The sequence below is a fragment of the Fusarium poae genome (assembly GCF_019609905.1).
Source record: "Fusarium poae strain DAOMC 252244 chromosome Unknown contig_1, whole genome shotgun sequence".
NCBI lineage: Eukaryota > Fungi > Ascomycota > Sordariomycetes > Hypocreales > Nectriaceae > Fusarium > Fusarium poae.
Genome location: NW_025408659.1, coordinates 1788325 through 1807991, shown reverse-complemented (window position 1 = coordinate 1807991; position 19667 = coordinate 1788325). Strand labels below are relative to the sequence as shown.

Sequence of the window (19667 nt, the reverse complement as noted above, 5' to 3'; positions counted from 1 at the left end):
AGCCTGATCGAGTGATTCAAGTCAACTAGAATCATATTGCAATGAAGAGAGATAGAGATTCATTGGGCGATCTTGAAAGCCCACCAGCAAAAAAGAAACAAACGTGGTATTATTATGATCGTCCTGACAAGCGAAAGATCGAGGAAACAGGCTTGCACTCTGTACCAGAACCATTGCCTAAACGAGTGGCACGCCATCGCCCTGTTACATTAACCCATGATGATGATGATGGCGTGGGATATGAAGCTCAATCGCTTCCAGGACCCGAAACCCGGGACTCTGTCTACTCCGTTCGAGTCAAAAACTACAAGTTGTTCGAGTCCTCTGTGAATGAAGAAAATTTATGGGATTATATGGCGCAAATCTATGAAGAAAGCGACAGGACGACTTTGGCAGAAGTAATGCATGACTGTCCGCAAAACCTGCGTTTAGCGACTTTGGCGAGATTGGATGCAAAATCAAAATCAGTTCTCCTCAGTCAAATCTCAGATATCGAAAGGCAAAAGCAAAAGAACGACCCGAAATCTATTTTTCCAACAATCATGACAGACATGCTAGCCCGTGAACACTCCAGCAGCCCAATTTGTATGATATGCCATGATGGATTCTGTAGTGCAAATAGGGAGAACCCGGTTGATATCGAAAACGTCGTAAAGAAAACATGTGGGTCTCATATAATGCATTGGGCTTGTTTTCGCCGGAAAGTTATTGATGGGGAGATGCCCCTCCATGGTCCATGCGCATGCTTTGAGGATATATCCAACAAGATGGAATTTTAACCTCCACATGGGCAAGCAGTGAGGTGGTGGAAACTTCTGAATACATCCTATCCTCCAAGATCCTAGCTTATTATACAAGCCTTTAGACTCATGAGAAGAAATAGTGTTGAGAAAGCTAGACAAAGTAAGGATTGTACTTCTACTAGGGCCAGACTACATGGTGGCTGCAAAGAGAATCGCTGGGTATGCTGGCAGTAGAGCAGGAGCTATTCATCCGCGAGCTAGAAAATTTTATGATAGATGGCGTATCAGATTAGATGCCTATGTAAATACATGATTGTATTGCCCTCGTCGCTCGCCTTTCGATTTCACCCTTCTCTAATAGCCAGATATGTATTTGTTTTAGCATTGTCATAAACGCCGCCATCTGACCCCTCCGTCTTAGAGATGGCTATGGAACATTGCGAGAAAGTATAAGACGACCGACTACAATCGACAGGCCAAAGCATCCCACATGATCGCAGACGGCCTATACAGGGACGAGTTGACCAGTGCCGTACGCGACATTCTTGACTCTAGACTGCATTGGTAGAGGATTACCTAAGACACTGGGACAGCTTGGCTGATTACTTGTAGCTAGGTCGAGGTCGCATCTCTCATCTACCCCAAACTTGCACAGGGGATCGTTTATGTTATACAATTGATAGTTGTTTGCGACCCAACTCGAAGACTGACTAGCACATAGAGCGACGTAATTCATACTGTTAGCCGCTGACAGAGGCAACTTCCCCTCATGGAGTAGGTGTTGACATTCTGATGTTTCTACGACCTCGTACGACATTAGGATTTCCCCATCTTGCTGGGGGTTATCCATGGCAGATACGCCGAACGCCAGATAATTCCAAGCATCGTAGGAAATATCATACGCGCCTTGGGACATATCAATGCGCAAAAGATGAAGGGAACGTCCCTCATTAGACACCTTGACACATATATTATCACATCCAACGGCAAGGGGCCAATAAGCGATCCGATTCGTATCAACCTTGCAGCCTAGGACTCCTACCGAGCTAGAATACGCTGCATGTGGAGTAATGAACACAGAAGCTCCCGGAGTCGGTAGAATAGCGTAGACAACTGCAATCCAGGAAACAATAATGTAGGCCACGAGGTTTATCCCATGTCGAGAAGCGGAGGACATATTGGGAAAGGAGCACAGCATGGTAACGTGGCAAACAAGTTGTCCGGGGAGACTTGACAATAAATGTACAGTGGGGTGCGGTTTCAGCGTCAGCAGTTTATTATCGTAGTTTTGATGGAAGTGCACCAAAACGGACTAAGCGTGGTGCATGTCATAGGCACTCAACCCTGCCACGTATCAGTCACAACAGAATCTGGATATTTCGGCGTCCAGCCTTCGAAGACCCGTATTATAATGGACTTACAACTACTCGCTTCTGCATGCTGTTAGTAAGCACAAAGAGCAGGATCATACCAGCGTCGGCAGTGCACTGGGCTTGCGCCACGTTTAGTTCATTTTCGGGCACTCTCAATAGAGCTACAGTAATAAGTTACTGACGCTGGACTCGCACCACCTGGTATTCATAGTGGGATGCATCCAATAGAACGTTTTGTGGGGTCCCAGAGCTCGATGGCAAAGGTGCCGCATAGTTTGCACACGTGGATGTCTTCGAATGTTCGCACCCAGATTAGACTCAATGATGATGGTGGAATCCATGACCGTTGCCACGTCCTGATCAACGGACCACGTTCAACCAGCCGTCTTTTCTAGTCGGGTCGCGGTCTCGGAATTTTCGGCTACGTGTCTATGTTATTCGCGCAAAAGAGCCTAACACGACTTTCCGTCAATTGTTTCGCACACAAAAAGAGACTCTGTTGGTCGCTCGGAGATATGATGCTAATTACGCGCAGGGTAGGGATCATAAAACAAAAGGGGTTAACCCCAGAAGACTGTTGAGGCTTATACTTCAACAAGGGGGCCATAAGCACTCCACCAGTGATTCTCGTTATTACCATATGATTAGTATCTCCGTTCGAACGGTAGGTTACAGTCCTGGTTGATATTAGACGCCGCTTGCCTAATCCAATAAAGGTCAGATAAGCCTTCGCACACGAACCATACTAGTGGCTATTGTGGCTTTTACAGTGCGTATGACCGGAAATGCCGGGAATATGTCCAAGTACTTGCCGTAATCTCCACGTCCAGAATAGACCTCAGTCAAAGCGAGATGTTGACTTTCGTTGTCGGCTGATTATCCATATTGACGCCACGAAGAGCCAGATCTTGCGCTCCGATCTGGCCTTTCTTTTGAAAGGCTTGTTCTGGATGCGTCCACAAGTAATCAGATGATTTCTATCACTTGGGAGCCATAATTGGCCAGTGTTGATGACAGTATGCGATCTTGACAGGCATTACAAAGAGATAGGATCAGCTATCATGGTTCTTGCAGCGCTCCGTGCAATGTCGTAAGCCCGTGCGCCAAAGTTTATCTTGACTTTGTTGAATTAGGCAAGCAGCCTCTAAATTCGACCGGGACTGTATGCTGTCCTCCACGCGAACGTGACAGGTTTTGGGGTCAATACCAACCATTGACGTTACCTGGGATCAGGGCACGCAAGGAACTTCGACAAGGGGCGATGGTTCGCTATTGCCCAGAAGATTGTTGGCCATCAGCTCGGTGTCACCTGATTGATCAAAGTATACTAAAGCCCCGTCAAGTAAAGTACGCAGGCTCAATGCGTGAAAGACTCAGGTCTGATACATATAGTCTGATACATATAGGCTCCATGGTAGCTGCTAAGGCCAAAATTATGTTTGAGCATCCCCGCTAGCTACTCTTCCAAGCTGCTCGCAGTGTAGTTCTCTAGGGTATGCGAATCGTGGACTTTTGGAGCGTGTTCAAAGTATTTTGGTTTTCGGGTCGTGTTAGAGACCTTGCTTGAGACCTTAACGTTGCCAAGAGAACTCATTTGTATGCGGGGGCCGTTGAGTATCCTTTGTGTTCGTTTACACTCCTAAAATTGTTTATGAACTGCAAGTTTGTACAAACATATGCGCAACATTGGCTCCGATACTCGCACCATCATTGTCAGATGGAATATCATAAAGACTATGAAAGATACTATCAAAGTGACCAGTGAAATTGTGAAAGACCAAGAGAAAAGCACGGACCTCTTAACAACATAGACATCCTAGTAAGTGTGCATAGAGGACCATAGAGTATGGTGTCTCGATAGCCAAGTATCGAAGATCACATGCAGCGGCATATTCATTTGACACGTTGGTAATGACCAGGGTTCATGATCTTAGTTACATGCCCCTCACAAATACAAATATAAGTATCAGTTACCTCCCATTCCTCACCTCACGCTCATCTGATTTTCTACTTCGTGATTACCTCCCCCTCTCCCTTACCACTTTGTCTGCTCCCCCACTAGCACCATGGCTCCACGCACAAGCATCAGTTGGAAGTGTTTGCACATTCTGCCTGAAGATGTTTCCACCGCACATGGGGCGCACGTCGTTGGGCCTAGTCCACATCATCTACTGGAGATTGCTGTTCCTAATGATGCACCCTCCAATTCTCGGTATAAGGATTTACCTGAGAAGCTTCCAGTGTCCATCGAGTCACTGATGTCTAAGGACTCGTGGTGTAAGTACGGACCGGTAATCGCCTATTACAAGGCACACATGAAGTTCGTTGAGAACATTCGATATGGCATAGCCGACCACGGAACGAGCCTTGCAGAGTATTACCGGGAGCGGTACAGCTTTACCACACCATGGATTGAATATATCCTCTTGTTCGATGCACTGTTGGTATATCTCTCATTTCACTTGCTCCTGCTTGTTTGCTTCTCCTTTACCACAGGACTAACAACATCAAGAAAATAAAAGCCGGCTCGACCTTGGAAACAAATCGACAGCGACAGGAGTTTGTTCAGGCAATCGTATTCATCATCCTCTCGACGACCCCGTCCGATGATCAGTTACGCTCACAAATTGAAAATATCGATCCAGCGGCAATAATCGAACGACTACAGGAAGGCCTCGAGCATGAGTATAAGAAGCCCCAACCAAATCCCAACCTCATCGTCATGATTCGCATGCTGCTATCAGGTGTTGGGGTTACGAAACCCACGTCACAAACAGGACTGCTCCCCCAGCAAGAGCTTGATTTTCCGAAGGCGATTTATAAACTGATGGGCGGCTGCCAAACCGAAAATCTACGATCCGAGATCGACCCGTCTGCTTTTTTACAGCATTTGCGTGGCATGAAAGTGGCTATGGACTACCCTTCGACCCAATCACTCATTGATAAGAATATCCGCAAACTGGGGATAGCCACATGGTCATATATACCAGTGAGTTGAATCCCTTATATGCTATGCGCTGTACTAAGCCTTCGAAGGAATTCCCTCTTCATATGATATCTAGTCTTTCGGAAAACGCCCTACACGGTCTGGGCCAGCTACTGGAATTCATGTCAGATCTTGACTTGGATCCTATCCAAAGAGACAACCTTCACAAGATATTGGCGGTTTCGATCTGTTTCTATCCTGGACCACAGAATCTCGGGGCGGCCCATCCAATTTTGGACGAGATGCATAAAATCTACCTTCGCGCCAGTCAAAGTCTAAAGCAAGCAACAGGAACGGCGCAGATGGCCGTAGATCTCCTGACAATGGTGTGCATTGCACAACGGTACCCATCTTTCGAAACATTTCAAAGCACCACAACACCGTTTTGTGCTTTGCATAGGATCTTCGCTGGAGGAACACCATGCACAGGCCTTCCAGCCCCTGGCCGCTACATTTTGTCCTTCATAGAGGCCTGTAAGCAACGGGGGGTGCGACAAGATATAGTGAACTTCCTTTACAGGTTCCGCAGCGCTCCACACGCATGGTCCAGGGTGGATGGAACGTTGGTTTCGTACTTTAGTTGCCGGATGGATGGCTTTGGACATGATGATGCTATGAAGAAACTCCCAATTGTGACAGTGCGACTAGAAGATATTGTCTGAAGTTGTTACAATAGGGATTGGTCTTCGTGGCTAACAAATTGATGTACGCGGTTGGTTCGGTATGGCCTTTTGTGCTGAAGATTCTGAATTGGTCGGAGAACGCATCCGGACTCTTGGTTCCAATTACGTCCAACTATAACTTACTGAGATAGTGAGATAGTCGTTCATTTAGAGTCTCTCGATTAATAAGCAAAGTGTCACAAACTTACGCCTGAAAGTTTGGCCTAGATTGCCCACTGACTTCCATGCCTTCTAAACCCGCACCCATTGGTTGACTGAGGTACCAGCAGCAGGGCCGTATTGGACTTTCGCACTTTGTATGCGGAATCGGTCTTTGCGGCCCATATTTGACCCATGACGCAGATGTCGATGGTGGACCAAGACCGTCCCACTCTGCTATATAAGGTGATATGATTAGCGCCCGGTTCCCGTCTGTTCCTCTTATAAGCTTCAAGGAACGTGCTTGATTTGAACATGATAGAGCTAATGGATGATTATGAACAATTTCAGCAGCTGGCGCTACGTCCACACACTAAAACATCACTAGCACTGATGTCTGCAGCCACGCGCGTAGCTAATAAACGGTTTGAAACTTGTACTTCCAGTCTTCTTTCTACTGCCTCAATATCCTTCCCACCTCGGCAAGTCGTTGCCCAAGAAGACATTCACGAGTCTTTACAAGACTTGGTTGGTCTGGTGAATGAGACCTGGACCGAGTCTGTCAGCAAGCTGTCACAATTAAAGAGTCCTTCAGAAGGTAGCAAGATTACACAGCCGATGTGGGATTTACTCCACGGTGGTTACCTTGACTTTGAGATTGTGGAGAATTACCTACAATTACTTCGGCCTACAAGCCGCCACGTAGAGATTCTTCCGGCTCGGATGCTTCGCGGAGATCAGAACTCCATTCATGAAACAGATGGAATTGATCATCCTGCCGTCATTCCCCTCTTTTATGAGAACCATTGGGCATTCGCTGTTGCCTATTCAGATTGTTTTCACTGGTACGATAGCGCGCCTGGTAATGCCAGAAGCGTACCTCTCGTTGGCGGTGCCCGGCCCGTCATAGAAGGGTGGCAGAGTCCACGTTACAGTGATCCCGCTGACGCAGGCGTGTTCATGCTCATGGGCATCAAACTTATAATGCAGCGCAAACCTCATCTCAGCCAAGGCGTTGCCGACGAACTCATACGACCTTTTCGTGCTGGCGCGTTTGTAGAGCTCCTTTGCCGCAAGGCCAATCCATTGCCTACAGATCTACTCAGTATCGATCTGGAGAAAGTTATAGAAACTGGAGACCTAACCCTCGCCGCCAACCAAATAAGCCAGGAAGCTGCTTTAGCTTGCGGCCTGGAACAGCGACCCTTGATGGAAGACGGGTTGTTTGTAACAGAACGTGAAGACCAGGTTGTTTCTCCACCATGTACTGCACTAAATCCGACTGTAGAAACCATTCCCCTCAGCAGAAATCCAATGCAGCCGCCCGTAACATACTCTGAGCCTCCCACAGAACCTAGCAGTGCACAGACACAACCCCCGGCCAATACGTCACGTAAGAGAAGATCACCGCCTGCTGTTGTAGATGGCGGCATAGGTGGGTATGGATGCGATCCTAGTGGTGACCGTAAAGTCATCTTAGACAATCTTTCACACGGTATGCACTTCAAGCGGTCAGCAATAGTATCTTCAGATGATGACCCATTCGTTCTGTGGGCACTTCTCCGGTATTCGAAGACAAGTGGAAATCTTCATCGTCGCTACCACGCCGTCCTATTCCACAAGATGATGGAAGATGATGTCCGACGAGAGAAAATGGCATCATCGACACGGAGCAAAGCCTGCATGAAAAGGGACCTGTGGAGCTGGAAATTTTGGAAAAGCATCAGCGATATCGGCGTGAAATATGGCCTAGGACCTCTTGTCACGCTCTGTGCGTTCAGGAATGACTTCAGCGGTTATCGATTGTCGGAGGAAGCACAGAAACCTCTGATAAGAGCATTAGAAACTCGATTACAGAACAAATCGGACATGCTGCGCTCATGGCTCCAAGAGGCGTCCGAATTGTGCAAGATTATACTCGTTGGACCCACACCAGTATCTCTTTTCAACATCGACAAATATAACTCTCACACGGAGTCCGAGATAACAGACTATCAGTATGAATTCTACGTGCGTTCAGAACAACATCGGGGCCCAAGTAGGTAGAGCTTCTAGTGTCTAATGTAAGTCCTTGTAGAAATATGGAGGCATTGATGGCAATACGAGGATATTTGTGCTTTCCATATGATACACTCAAGGCGCATGAATGGCTCATGAGTATACAATGTTTTCTGAATTAAAGTATGCGTCTACATTACTCTTTTGGTCTTGTTGTATTCGTATCGTCCTTGGTGGCCGAGATTCCGTTTTGCCGGTCCATATGTTGTCCTCTTGCGGAAAAGACTCACTGCCCAGTTTCAATTGGACGCGGAGTCTACGCCCTTATCACTTACCCCGCATTTACAAGTTTAACGTGAAGATGTGGCGACACTGGTTCGTGCATAAATCAACACAGCACTCATCTCTAGTCCAAGTACTTGGTATTGTAGGTTACCAATGATGGGATGCCTTGTTAAGTGGCTTTTACAGTATTGAGCTCACACTCGCACCTTCCTCTATCACAATAACCGTTGTTGATTAAACAAAAGTCATATTTATCACTATAAGTGTATGTGCACACTGTGTACGCCTTCTCACATAACTGGTAGCCTTCAAGCCAACGTACTTACCTGACCGAGTTCAGCTACAGTACTTGCGATTCGCACTCCGTCTATCCCCACTTCCCAGATTTGCGCCCCAAACCTAGAGGCAGCAGCGGTACTTCCAAGTACTTCGTTCGCTCAGTCAGAAATTGCTTACACACCCATAAGGCGGCCAATATCTGACAAAAATGTCTGCTTATGAGGTAGAGCCATGTACCCAGGTAGCCCCACCCTAGACTTTACGAAGAGCATGCTGTTTTGGAGCGGACGGTGCAGGGGCTCAGTACTGTATGCAAAGCAATAGATAAATCCGAAATATGGTATCATATTCAACGTGCCGTCCTGGCATCGCGACTTTATCTTCCCCACCATCTAACTTGTGAGTACAAATGCTTCCCATTGATCTCTCCTCCTTGTTATTGCTGTTCTGCTCCTTTGTTGTCTTGAGAGACCTGTACTATTCAACACTTTTTCTTAAAAATGCTTCCCCGCCCAAATCAGTTTCGCTGTTGCGACTGCAAGCGTAATTTTAATACAGAGGAAAGTCTTTCGCAGCATCTTGAAAACAGCCCAGCACATCCACACGAAGCATCCCCAAAGCGTACAGGATGCGACTTGTGTAGAAGGACCTTCCACAGCAGGGCTGCATTGAAACAGCGAAAGCCTCGATTCGACACCAGCCATTATGCCACATCAAATGTCTAGCGAGTGGCAAATGCAAGAAAACATTTGATTGCCCGTCGGCGCAGCTGCATCACTTGGAAAGCGGAACTTGTACGTCAAAGATAGGAAAGGCGCAGTTAAATGCAGCCATTGTAAAGAATGACGTAAGAGGGATCATCACAACCCAAGGCTCAAGCATGCGACCGTTGGAGGACGACGTGTCTGAGCCTTCGACATCGTCAACAAGCAGTCCACTGCTGACTCCTACGTCTACGGAATTCTTCGAATCCTATCCACCGCCAATGCGAAGTCTGAATTCAAATATTTCGCATATTTCAGACCTCCATGAAGCAATTAACCGGCGACTGGATGTTGTAAGTGGGTTTAGACAATGTCCCCTTTGCCCACCCAGACGTACCCGCACATACGGTCCTAAGGCCCTCCAACAACACTTATCGTCAAGTGTTCATACCAAGACACCCCTAAGCGTGGTTCGGAGTACACAAAATGAAATATTGTTCCATTGTCCACTGGCCCTGACGAAGGGCAGCAGTAGAAGGAAACCTCCAAAAAGCTTTTCGACCGTGAGCGGTTTGGCACAGCATATTGAGAGTGGTGCTTGCTATGGAGGTAAAGAAACACTGCGTGTCGCGATCGAGTATATCCAGAGCGAGATGGAGACTTTGAATCTTGGGGGGCTAAAATTGCTAAATTGAAGTTTAAATTTCTATCAGTAAATTTATCATAGCATACCATAGGATGACAATAGAATGCTCCGTCATCGCTTGGATGCCTTGTATATGATTAATATTGCAATTAAATAAGTTACTGGCCCTGGAATTGGCATTCTTCAGCTGATGAGGACGACTTGGATGGAGTACCCAGTCAAAAGTTGAAATATAAGCCTGATGTAAGAAATGCTAGACAGAATTGGTTGTAGGGTAAGCGATATTATGCCAGTGTATCAATGTCAGTTTTGCAAGGATAGGGTCGGGATGATTGTGAATGGCAGATTTTAGTTGCCATTTTCTAGTCGCCGCTCGAATTTGACAAAGACAAACTTCAATCATAACAAACAAGTATATAAAAAATAGACAGAATCATAGCCAAAGGTGTGATTAACTAATTAGCAAGTATCAATTTCATTTGAGTCTGGATTTACACTTGGGCTCTAGTCCGCCTGACCTAGCCCTACAGTCCAAAAATCAATTGCTGTACGATTGATTGATTTTACCTCAATTTACAGAGGGTAGACTTGATTTTTGGAAAACAGACTAGCGTTGTGATAGATTCGACTACGATAAGGGGTTGGCTTGTATTTCTGATTGGTGCTTGGAAAGACGTTTAGGCAAGACAACAGCAGCGCGTCAACTTTCTAATTTTAACTTATTATTCTCTACCACGATAAGCGTGACAGCCAGCCGGCATTTATTGTTAGTTCTCTTTAGCACTGATTCGTTAGACCATGGCACTCAAGCCTACGACAGAGCTCGACCCTTCTAACCCTATATACCCGTTTATGCTTCTGTCTCAATATCGGATTCTTGTATGCCAGAAGTGCCAGTATGCATGCTTAGCTAACGAATTCGCCACCCATCTTGCCAAGAATCATCCTGGGATAGAGCCAGGGATCCGGCGCAGACTAGTGGATGATACCAAAGTGATACTGAATGTGCTACGAACCCGGACCGAACTACATCAATTACAATATCCACCACCAACAAATGAGGCCATTACTTGCCTCGCCCCACCCAAGCTTGAAGTCCTCAAATGTCGACACTGTCATTTTAATATCCGCCAGCTTCAGACGATGCGGGCGCATTGTACAGAGCTTCATGGGGGGGGGGGTTCAATCCAAGAAGCAAAGGAAGGCCATCCATAGGACATCAGGCGGCCGAACTTCTACCGTGGACAGAAGGTGCTGCATGCCAACGATTCTCTCTTTCCCGAGAAGGCAGCAAATAGTTTGAGGTCAACATACAGACAAAAAGACAGTCAGACAGGCTGAGAGTAAAGACAAGTACCAAGAAAACGCAAGGAACGCTCAATGTTCTTACATTTGAGGCATCCACCCATCTACAAGAAGTTACAGATCGGGAAGCCAGATATCGAGAAGCTATGACTTAACCTCAGGCAACTCAATGGTGCGCCGAATCACAGCACTTTCGTCAATGCAAAGCCGATGCAACTTCAAAAACAAACACTTCCTGATACCAGAAGGCCTTTCTCAACTTGCTTCGCCAGGAATCCATACAGGAAGGCAGTATCTCACTGGGAACCTTTGGCGAGGTTTGTAACTTGCTACCTCGTCGACTATTCCAAGCGTTGGGGCGATGGTGGCGACCTGAGCTCAACTCGTGTGCCTATCATCCGAAAAGGAGGTGGGGGGGTTAGACTTTATCAGATGAAGTTCACACATACTGTACGCTCTTGAGTATTCAACAAATAGAAGACGTGAGACCGGTATATATAACGTACCACAACTGGGAGAAGGGTTTCTTTCCGGTGCAGGCGGGTTTTAGGCTTAAACCAACTTTATATAACATGCTTAGTACCTAAGCCAAGATTGCCCCCCTCCCCCTCCGCCCCCAAATATGGCTCTTTCTCACTATGCAAATTGTCCTTCGTAGCTAGAACAGATTAACCAATTTTCAGTTTGTATTCGAGGCACCCAGTAACCCATACCCCCCCATCCCTCTTGCTGCCTGAAAACTGTTAACTTGATGACATTCATACAACATTGGAAACTTACAAAAGCGCCAAATCCTTTCCATAAAGATGTCTGTGCAAGAGAGGCCTTCCTGTCCGAGCGGATGGCCCATATGTTGACCGTAGTATGGGCAATTATTCCTTGGACAGATTTCGAATAGGTAGCCAACTTGGGAAGTACGATCTTGCCAAAAGTCTTGGATGCATTCGTCACCCGCTTTCATTCTGTTATCAATAGATGACTTGCCACAGAAGTGCTTCGTCATGTCCTGTATCATGTCATCATACCGTGGGTCGGGGGGAAACAAATTTCCAAAAGCGATTGAGCGTCCGAAGCCAAACAAATATCCAAGGCCAAACGGCTTTCCACCGTCGAAGCACTCTGTCGAGAGCATCGAATCCCCAACGGACGGGCTTACCGTACTAGTGGCTTCTTCATCCACAGTGGAAGTGGAAGTTGTGAATGTGGTTTTTATCTCTTCCCGAGAGCTCTTGGCTCCCGTACTAACTTGCTTCGTTGAATCATCGCTGGATGGAGCGACGGCACTGGTCGTCGTTGAGATCGTATGTGTGGACGAAACGGCCCGGTCGGACGCTGTATCCGTGTTTGCAAATTGCGTTTCTGCTGAGGTATCTTTGCTGGTATCAGTGCTTCTCGAATCTGTAGTCGATCCAGTGGGTTTCTGTGCCTGTGATGCAGTCGTCGTTGTTGCTGCAATTGCTGTTAAGGATGTAGTCGGGACTTCTTCAGTTCCTGCTGAGTGTACCTGGGTTGAATGATCTTCGGGCAAAGTGGTGCGTTCTTCATTGGACGAGGCACCGCTCGGTTCCTCTGTTTCGTTATCATGGGATGCGCCTGTCTGTGGCAATGTTGACGATGGCGCAGTTTCTAGTTCGGTCGTACCGGTAATGGACGACGGAACAGATGAGGCTGCGAGTGTAGACTCCAGGCTTCGTTCGTTCTCTGTCACCGGACCTGTAGTTGCAGATCCTGCGCCAGTGGACGAGACATCTGGGAGGCTTGATGCCCCTGCAAGCTCTTCAAATACACTGGCATATGATGATACCGCGTCCTCCGAAGCTGTTGGCGGTTTGGCTTCTGTGTCTTGACTTGCCGTAGGTGTCTTTTCAGGCGCACCTGTCGATTGGGTGGCCCCGGAAGTGTTTGATGCGTCCACTTGCCCGGGCCGTTCGGTATGAGAAAGGCTAGTTTCTTCATCTTCTGACGATGGTGCCGTGGGATTCAATGCTGCACTGGCCGATGTGTCACTTACCGACCCAGTCGTCGGATATCCCTCAGATTCGTTACCGATGTCACTGCTTTTTGCAAAAGAGGGGTATGACTCGTCGGCAGATTGACTATCACTCACCATCGATGTAGATGATAGGTCGGAGCCATAAGTGGTTGTCGTGCTGGTTCTAGCTGCTACCGTCTTACGAATGGTATGGGTATTCTGGAGGCGATTCTCGTCAGCAGCGCCGCCACCATCCCCGCCATTATCATCATCATTTTCATCGTCATTGTCAACACCAACAATATCGGTAGCACCAGCGATCGATGTAGACAGCGGGGCTTCCTGTCCGGCATTCGATGGATCTAGTATCAATGGATCCGATGTCTCTGGAATCCTAAGGGAGGGCGGACACCCCTCCGTCCACTTTCCAGATCGGGATGGTCTGTACGTAACATTGTATGGCACCTCAGGATAGATTCTATCTATGCTTATCGTTGGGTTCAGCAGCTGGATCTCTTGTTCTGTTGTTCCCAAGTCCATTATGACTATCCCGAAGGTCTGGCTTGGCTTGGGATGCCATACCCCTATGTCACTGGGCCAATCGCACTTTGCGTGAGCCAGAGCGACCAAAGAAACAGCGATAATAGATTTCATCGCAAGATCGTCCCAGCTTCGCATTACAGCAGCGACTGCAGGGTAATGGTGGAGGGGGGGGGCGAAACCTCAATTATATCCTTGCTTTCCATCGACAAGTCTGTTAGCGGACGTGTGTGAAAAACTGGCGGCAGTCTCGTTTCTATCTTTGGAAGGGATCTACAATTGGTTGAAGATTGATGGAGAAAGGGAAAAGCAAGATTGAAATGTCAGTTATGTGGTACTTTCTGGCTGGGAGCTTCTGGACGTCCTAAGAATTTGATGCAGTGAACGTGGAAATGGCACTAGGTGATGGCTGACGATATGCGTCCATATATGACGCTATGTAACCTATTGAGCTAATTGCGAAGCAGTGCAGTCTCTATCGGTCTATTTGTTGCTTCATATCCACAAATTGTAACGCACGTATTTCATTGGCACTTGCTTTACACGCCAAAATAGGTTGTATCAAGGAAAGCCATACACCCAAAGACGTCTTGACATTCGACACCTTTGCCCACAGATTGGCCAGTTGTATGTACAATAAGCTCCTTCGATGCCATGCTACCAAAAAAGGGTTCGTTGAGTTAAGAAGTGGAAAAAGTAACAGGCTTTGCCTTTGAGAGGGGACAAGGGCGAGTCGATGTTAAACGTCTCACGTAGTTTAGCAATGCCGAACCTCGCAGCCTCACTTAGTGCGGAAAGTAGGTACAGAATGACCCTGAACACATGCGTGTCGCACGAGTTCATCCTTTAGAGGCTTTGGAAGGCGTTGTTCAGGTGAGAAAAGTGGATGGCAATCACGCGGCGTGCTCTGCCTTTGTTCGATTGGAAGAAGGCTTGTCAAGAGAAAGAAAGCAGATGGAATTACTTGGAACAATACTATGATATGCTCCTATAGCTTGATGCTTCGAATCACTTGTCCCAAAATGGATACCTTGTCCCCCGTGAAGTCTTCCCATCCTATCAGAAAAGTACATAGTGTTCTCGAATCTCTTGACAGATACAGCTAATCACGTCTATGGTCGAAGCCTTCAATACATCCACTGCTTCAGGATCTGGGAAGCTGAAACCGTTAGGTTCACGTTTGAGTGCAATGTCCATGTCGTCTTTGGTCTCATGGCGTCCTGTAGCCCCCACAGGGATCTCTGACGTACTGAATCGAAGAACTTTGCGAATGACCCCAATAAATGAACTGATGGCCAATCTCGTGGTAACGTCCGGGTGCTCCTCTTTCGGTATCTTGCCGGCTACGGCCTCGAAGGCTCTGCGAGATATCTCTACTCTTATGAGATATGTGTTGGACCTCGAGTCAAAAACCAAATCACTGGTTGTGAGCCATGTTTGAGTTGATCACGGACGTAGACGTCCATTTCGCCTAGTTGGAAGACTGCGTGTACCATATCACGATACGTATCCGAACGCTTCATTCCTCTTTTATGGAAAGAATCTAGGCTCTTTGCAATTTCTCGGCATGAAGAGCTGTTTTCATAGAAGAAGTTGGGATGGTAACCCCCGAATGGTTGAGTCATGATTTGGTCGTGACGGTAGGTGATGTTTTGTGGTGACAGTTAAAGAATTTCAAAGGAAACCAATGAGATATAGATATGATAGTGATTCAGTCGTGTGAATAGTCGAATGGCGATTTGAAGCTGGTTGGAAACGGCACAAGTGTGGTGAGCTGGATTGCCCTAGGCGCAGACAGTCATTTAAGTAGTGAAAAATATCTTGCAAGCAACAGAGTCGGCACATGACAAGTGACATAGAAAGTAGGAAATCATAACAAGGCAAGCGAGTTTATGCTGCTTTATGTAACAGTCGACGATACGTCTTTATGTAGTCGAGTGCGGCTGAAACATCCTGCACCATACCTTGCCGTCCTATCTCCACCTACTTGTTTTGGGTAAGCTATACATGACCCCCAGCACGGATCTAAGGGATATCAAGGGAAGCATGTGCGACAGGAGTTTCAGGGACGTGATGGATGGTTCGCGGTTGCGGTTAGGTGTCAGCATTGATGATGATAACGAGCTAGATTCAATTCAAGAACACAGGTGCGTCACCACAGAATAAGTCCAGAAACAGAAGCCTTTCACAGCTTCTGCGTGTCAAAAGCTCAAATCCTGTTGATACTACTGTAGTTGTATTATCCGCACTCTATCTTTTCACCAACACCCGTCGACTCGTGCTCACTTGACAGGCTTTTTCCGCTCAGACCCGCTTACTGACACATGGTCAAATACAGCAAGTACACCGCAAGCGAAGCAGAGAGCACCGCTAGACGAGACAATATAGAGAAGGAGCGAAATGGCTTTGCACGTTGCTTCCGCACCATGAGCCATCAACTGGGCTTCGCCCCCTGCCAAGGTACCACGCGAAACGCCCGCCAGCGCCTCGCGAAGGTCTGCCTCAGGATAGTCTGCAGACCCGAGGGCGGACTTCAACAGGGACATGCCACGATTTTCGTAGATAGCGCCTGCGATGATCAGCGCCATGGATATGCCCCCCATAAGGCTCATGTTCAACAGCGCAGCGCATTCGACCCGGTCTCGAAGATCCTTGTTGATCCTGTTGGAGATGGCATTGCTGTGCTGGAAGTGCAGGCCAAGTCCCACGGCCACGAGAGCCGTGAGACCCATGACCTTGCTCTCAGGAACACCCGGCGAGATCGTAGTCGCAAGGGCTGTTGCCGATGAGAGTGTGGTGGCACCGCCGGCGAGGTAGATTACGCCGTACTGCTTCATTCTCGGTAAGGAAGCAGCGATGATGACCACGGTGAGGATGAAGGTGAGAATGAAAGGCAATAGCCGCACCGTCTGCTGTAGTGCGCCCAGGCCCTTTGAGAAAGAATAAAAGAGCGGCATGTAGTAAAGCATGATGGCGTAGGTGGCACCAGCGCAGCCCGAAGCGACCCAAAGAGGGAGCATGTGACGCTGTGTCATGACTGTGATGGGTATCACTTGATAGCCAGGTCGAGTCTGGTAACTTCGAAGTTGCTGAAAACCCCAGGCCGCGAGAACGACGGCGAAGACGGTCCAGATGGCGATGCAGGGTGCCGAGTTCCACTCCCATACAGGGCCAGAAAAGGTGGCGGCGATGGCGAACAAGATAGTTGTAGTAATTTGGAGGACAATCCCAAGGATGTCAGTATCGGCAAGGCGATCTCGTAGAGGAAGACCATCAGAATCAGGTCTGCTTGGTACAAAGATGACAGCGCAGATGATGGCAAGGCCCAAGAACGGTAGATTGATGAAGAAAGCCCACCTCCAAGACGTGGTCGAGCCCTCCGCAAACGCGCTACCTACCGGACCGCCTACAACAAGACCAATTGCCCATAGCCCGCTCATTATGCCGTATAGGAGAGGACTTTGACTGTCCGTTGCATACATGGCAAAGTATGATATCGCACTGCGATCAACGGTCACATTAGTATGTATCATATTGAAAGAGTGGGGAGCGACAAAACGAGAAAGAACCAAAGGAAAAGACAAAAGAAAAATACAAAAGGAAAAGAAAGAGAGAAAGAAAGAAAGAAAGAAAGAAAGAAAGAAAGAAAGAAAGAAAGAAAGAAAGAAAGAAAGAAAGAAAGAAAGGAATGAGAGGGAGGAGCATGACAATACTCACCAGTTTTGACAAATAGAACCTCCAATCCCCATGATCGCTCGGCCAGCGATGACCGTGGAGATGTTTTTCGCTACACCCGCTAGAGTCGCACCAACGAAAAAGATGACGATGCTGACGATGTACACGTAACGGATATTGAAGAAATCGATGATCTTACGAGCAAACGCCAGCGTGGCAAAGTTTGCAAGAGAGTAAGAAAGCCCGATCCATGGGAGAAGCTCGATATGACCAAAAGCTTCGTAAAGCTGTGGTTGGATGTTGGCTACGTTGCTTACGTCGAACCCTGATACGATGTTGGTTAGTATTGTCAACGAAATGGATTCCCTTGTCAAAACTTTGAAATCAAACAACGCACCATTGATAATGCAGGTTAGGTAGATGGTAATGATGGTTCCTAACCCTATTCCAGTTTGAGCTGCTGCTGGTGGTGATGGTGGTGGTTGCGAAGAAACGGACGTGGGTGTTTTCTTCATATTGGTGTCAGTCCTGGACGGTGATGTGGTGTTTACTAAACGTCTTTTGGACGGCTGCTAGGTTTCAAAATAACAAGGGAAAAGGGCATCAAGCATACAATGAAGGCACTTTCTTATATGATAGGTAGTGGACTAGAGAAATATGGGTTGATAGTCAAGCCGTTTTATGCGTGTGTCCGATATGATCCTGTGGCTATCCGTTAGCTCGACAAACGGCTTTGATACCAAGTGGCTGAAATGGGTTGCCCAAGAGCTACCGAAGCTTCTTGTCGGGGCTCACCGGTGCCTTAGGTGCTGACCGGTTCAAATGATTCGTTATTCTGGACGGTAGTTCCGGACGATGGCGTCCCTGAGTAGGCATGAGACAAAGCAAATTGAATGGGATATACCGGTGTGCTGAGACGTTCGTCGTTGAACGACGTTAATCTGAACCAGTTATAGAAAGCATCATACTTAGGTAGGGTCAAAGATGCACACTCTACGCTCTGTTTTACCGTTAGCTCGTTACTTGCCTACGGCGAAAAACTGGCTCCTCAGTCATATCTTTTCCTTGCGTTTTTTCATATCAAGATGTGGCCCCTTCCTTGCCTTGATAAGGAAGTTGCCAGAGACTTGCTCTTTACCATCGTGTTGTTGGACAAGCCTGCTGCCCAGACCCTTGCTGCTGCTCAGGGCTTAAGTCAGATGGATGGGCCGATTCCGTCCTCAGACTGATCACACCGTAGACCTTTCTTAGCTGGAAGTCCGGCGAGGGTGAGGCAGTGGGGAAGAGAACGGACAGAAACGGACAAAAGATGGAACAAAGGGACAAACAAATAAAAATATGGAGCAAGTCGCACTCGCTATTACCTCAATCAGCTCCTTGAATGGTCGTGTACATATATCAGCTGCATTATATCGCCACGAATGAGCGCCAATTTCTAGTGCAACTCGGCCTCTGAACACGAATCAACAGATCCATTCCTAAATACGTAGGTAATGAACATGTTTAGAGGTGAGTTTTCCAAAGATGTCTAAGTGCCTGACTGGATGACGTACGACGATTAATGCCTACGGTAGATACAGAATTTGGCCCTCCGACATCCATCATCGGCCTAGTCGTGCGTTTCTACAACGGCTTTCTACTTCTTGTAGCTTCGCTAGCGGTCCTATCACTGGGCTTCACAATGTTTGGTCTATCGCAAGCAGACGGACTGAGCGGCCCAGCGCTCGCGGCAGCGGCTCTACTAACCAGTGCCGCCATTACCGCCATCGCTACCGCCGTCATCATTGGCATCCTTCAATTCATGTCCCGGTCCGTAAACGGTCGATACGAGAGGTCAGACCTCATCATGTCTTGGGTACCTCTGTTCTTGTTTGATGTCTTCATGCTGGAAGCCATAGCTGTCAGATATTAAGGTGAATAGTCTGTGTTCCTTCATCCTCTCGAAATCGAAGGACTATTGAGACCTTATATCTTCGGCTGGTTCCTTCTAGGACTTGAGTCCTAGAAAGTCCTAGATGAAAGTCCTAGATGAAAGTCCTAGATGAAAGTCCTAGATGAAAGTCCTAGATGAAAGTCCTAGATGAAAGTCCTAGATGAAAGTCCTATGATCTAAGTTTAGGATTTCAAACTTTAATCCTAAACCTTAATCCTAAAGCTGAGGGTGAACCCTCCAACATTCAACAATAGCCGGCGTATTGCTATGGTATACCAACAATTTCCCGAATGAGCTTGTCATCTTATTCGCTTCAGAAATACTCGTCTTGCTCATCATTTTGATCATGTTATCTTTATGGGCTAGGCGAAAGATCAAAACCTTAATTGCCATGTCCTGTTTTGTTG

General features: G+C 47.3%; 6 protein-coding genes across 6 annotated transcripts; 2 read left to right on the top strand and 4 right to left on the bottom strand.

Moving 5' to 3' along the window:
* Nucleotides 1–1248: 1248 nt before the first annotated feature.
* FPOAC1_013297 (uncharacterized protein) lies at nt 1249–1920 on the bottom strand (the record flags this gene model as incomplete). Its single annotated transcript, XM_044857638.1, has 1 exon — nt 1249–1920. One exon carries the CDS (start codon nt 1918–1920, stop codon nt 1249–1251), a length of 672 nt encoding a protein of 223 aa, XP_044701821.1.
* A 2262-nt stretch (nt 1921–4182) lies between these two features.
* FPOAC1_013296 (uncharacterized protein) lies at nt 4183–7969 on the top strand (the record flags this gene model as incomplete). The annotated part of the gene is made up of 4 exons (XM_044857637.1): nt 4183–4560; nt 4629–5105; nt 5153–5576; nt 6312–7969. 4 exons carry the CDS (start codon nt 4183–4185, stop codon nt 7967–7969), a joined length of 2937 nt encoding a protein of 978 aa, XP_044701820.1.
* A 3807-nt stretch (nt 7970–11776) lies between these two features.
* On the bottom strand, nt 11777–13652 carry FPOAC1_013295 (uncharacterized protein; the record flags this gene model as incomplete). The annotated part of the gene is made up of 2 exons (XM_044857636.1): nt 11777–11798; nt 12166–13652. The coding sequence occupies 2 exons, from the start codon at nt 13650–13652 to the stop codon at nt 11777–11779; spliced, it is 1509 nt and encodes a 502-aa protein (XP_044701819.1).
* A 1059-nt stretch (nt 13653–14711) lies between these two features.
* On the bottom strand, nt 14712–15277 carry FPOAC1_013294 (uncharacterized protein; the record flags this gene model as incomplete). Its single annotated transcript, XM_044857635.1, has 2 exons — nt 14712–15023; nt 15074–15277. 2 exons carry the CDS (start codon nt 15275–15277, stop codon nt 14712–14714), a joined length of 516 nt encoding a protein of 171 aa, XP_044701818.1.
* A 657-nt stretch (nt 15278–15934) lies between these two features.
* Nucleotides 15935–17842, bottom strand: FPOAC1_013293 (uncharacterized protein; the record flags this gene model as incomplete). Its single annotated transcript, XM_044857634.1, has 3 exons — nt 15935–17153; nt 17370–17652; nt 17725–17842. The coding sequence occupies 3 exons, from the start codon at nt 17840–17842 to the stop codon at nt 15935–15937; spliced, it is 1620 nt and encodes a 539-aa protein (XP_044701817.1).
* Nucleotides 17843–18826: 984 nt separating this feature from the next.
* FPOAC1_013292 (uncharacterized protein) lies at nt 18827–19239 on the top strand (the record flags this gene model as incomplete). The annotated part of the gene is made up of 2 exons (XM_044857633.1): nt 18827–18836; nt 18902–19239. 2 exons carry the CDS (start codon nt 18827–18829, stop codon nt 19237–19239), a joined length of 348 nt encoding a protein of 115 aa, XP_044701816.1.
* Nucleotides 19240–19667: the final 428 nt, after the last annotated feature.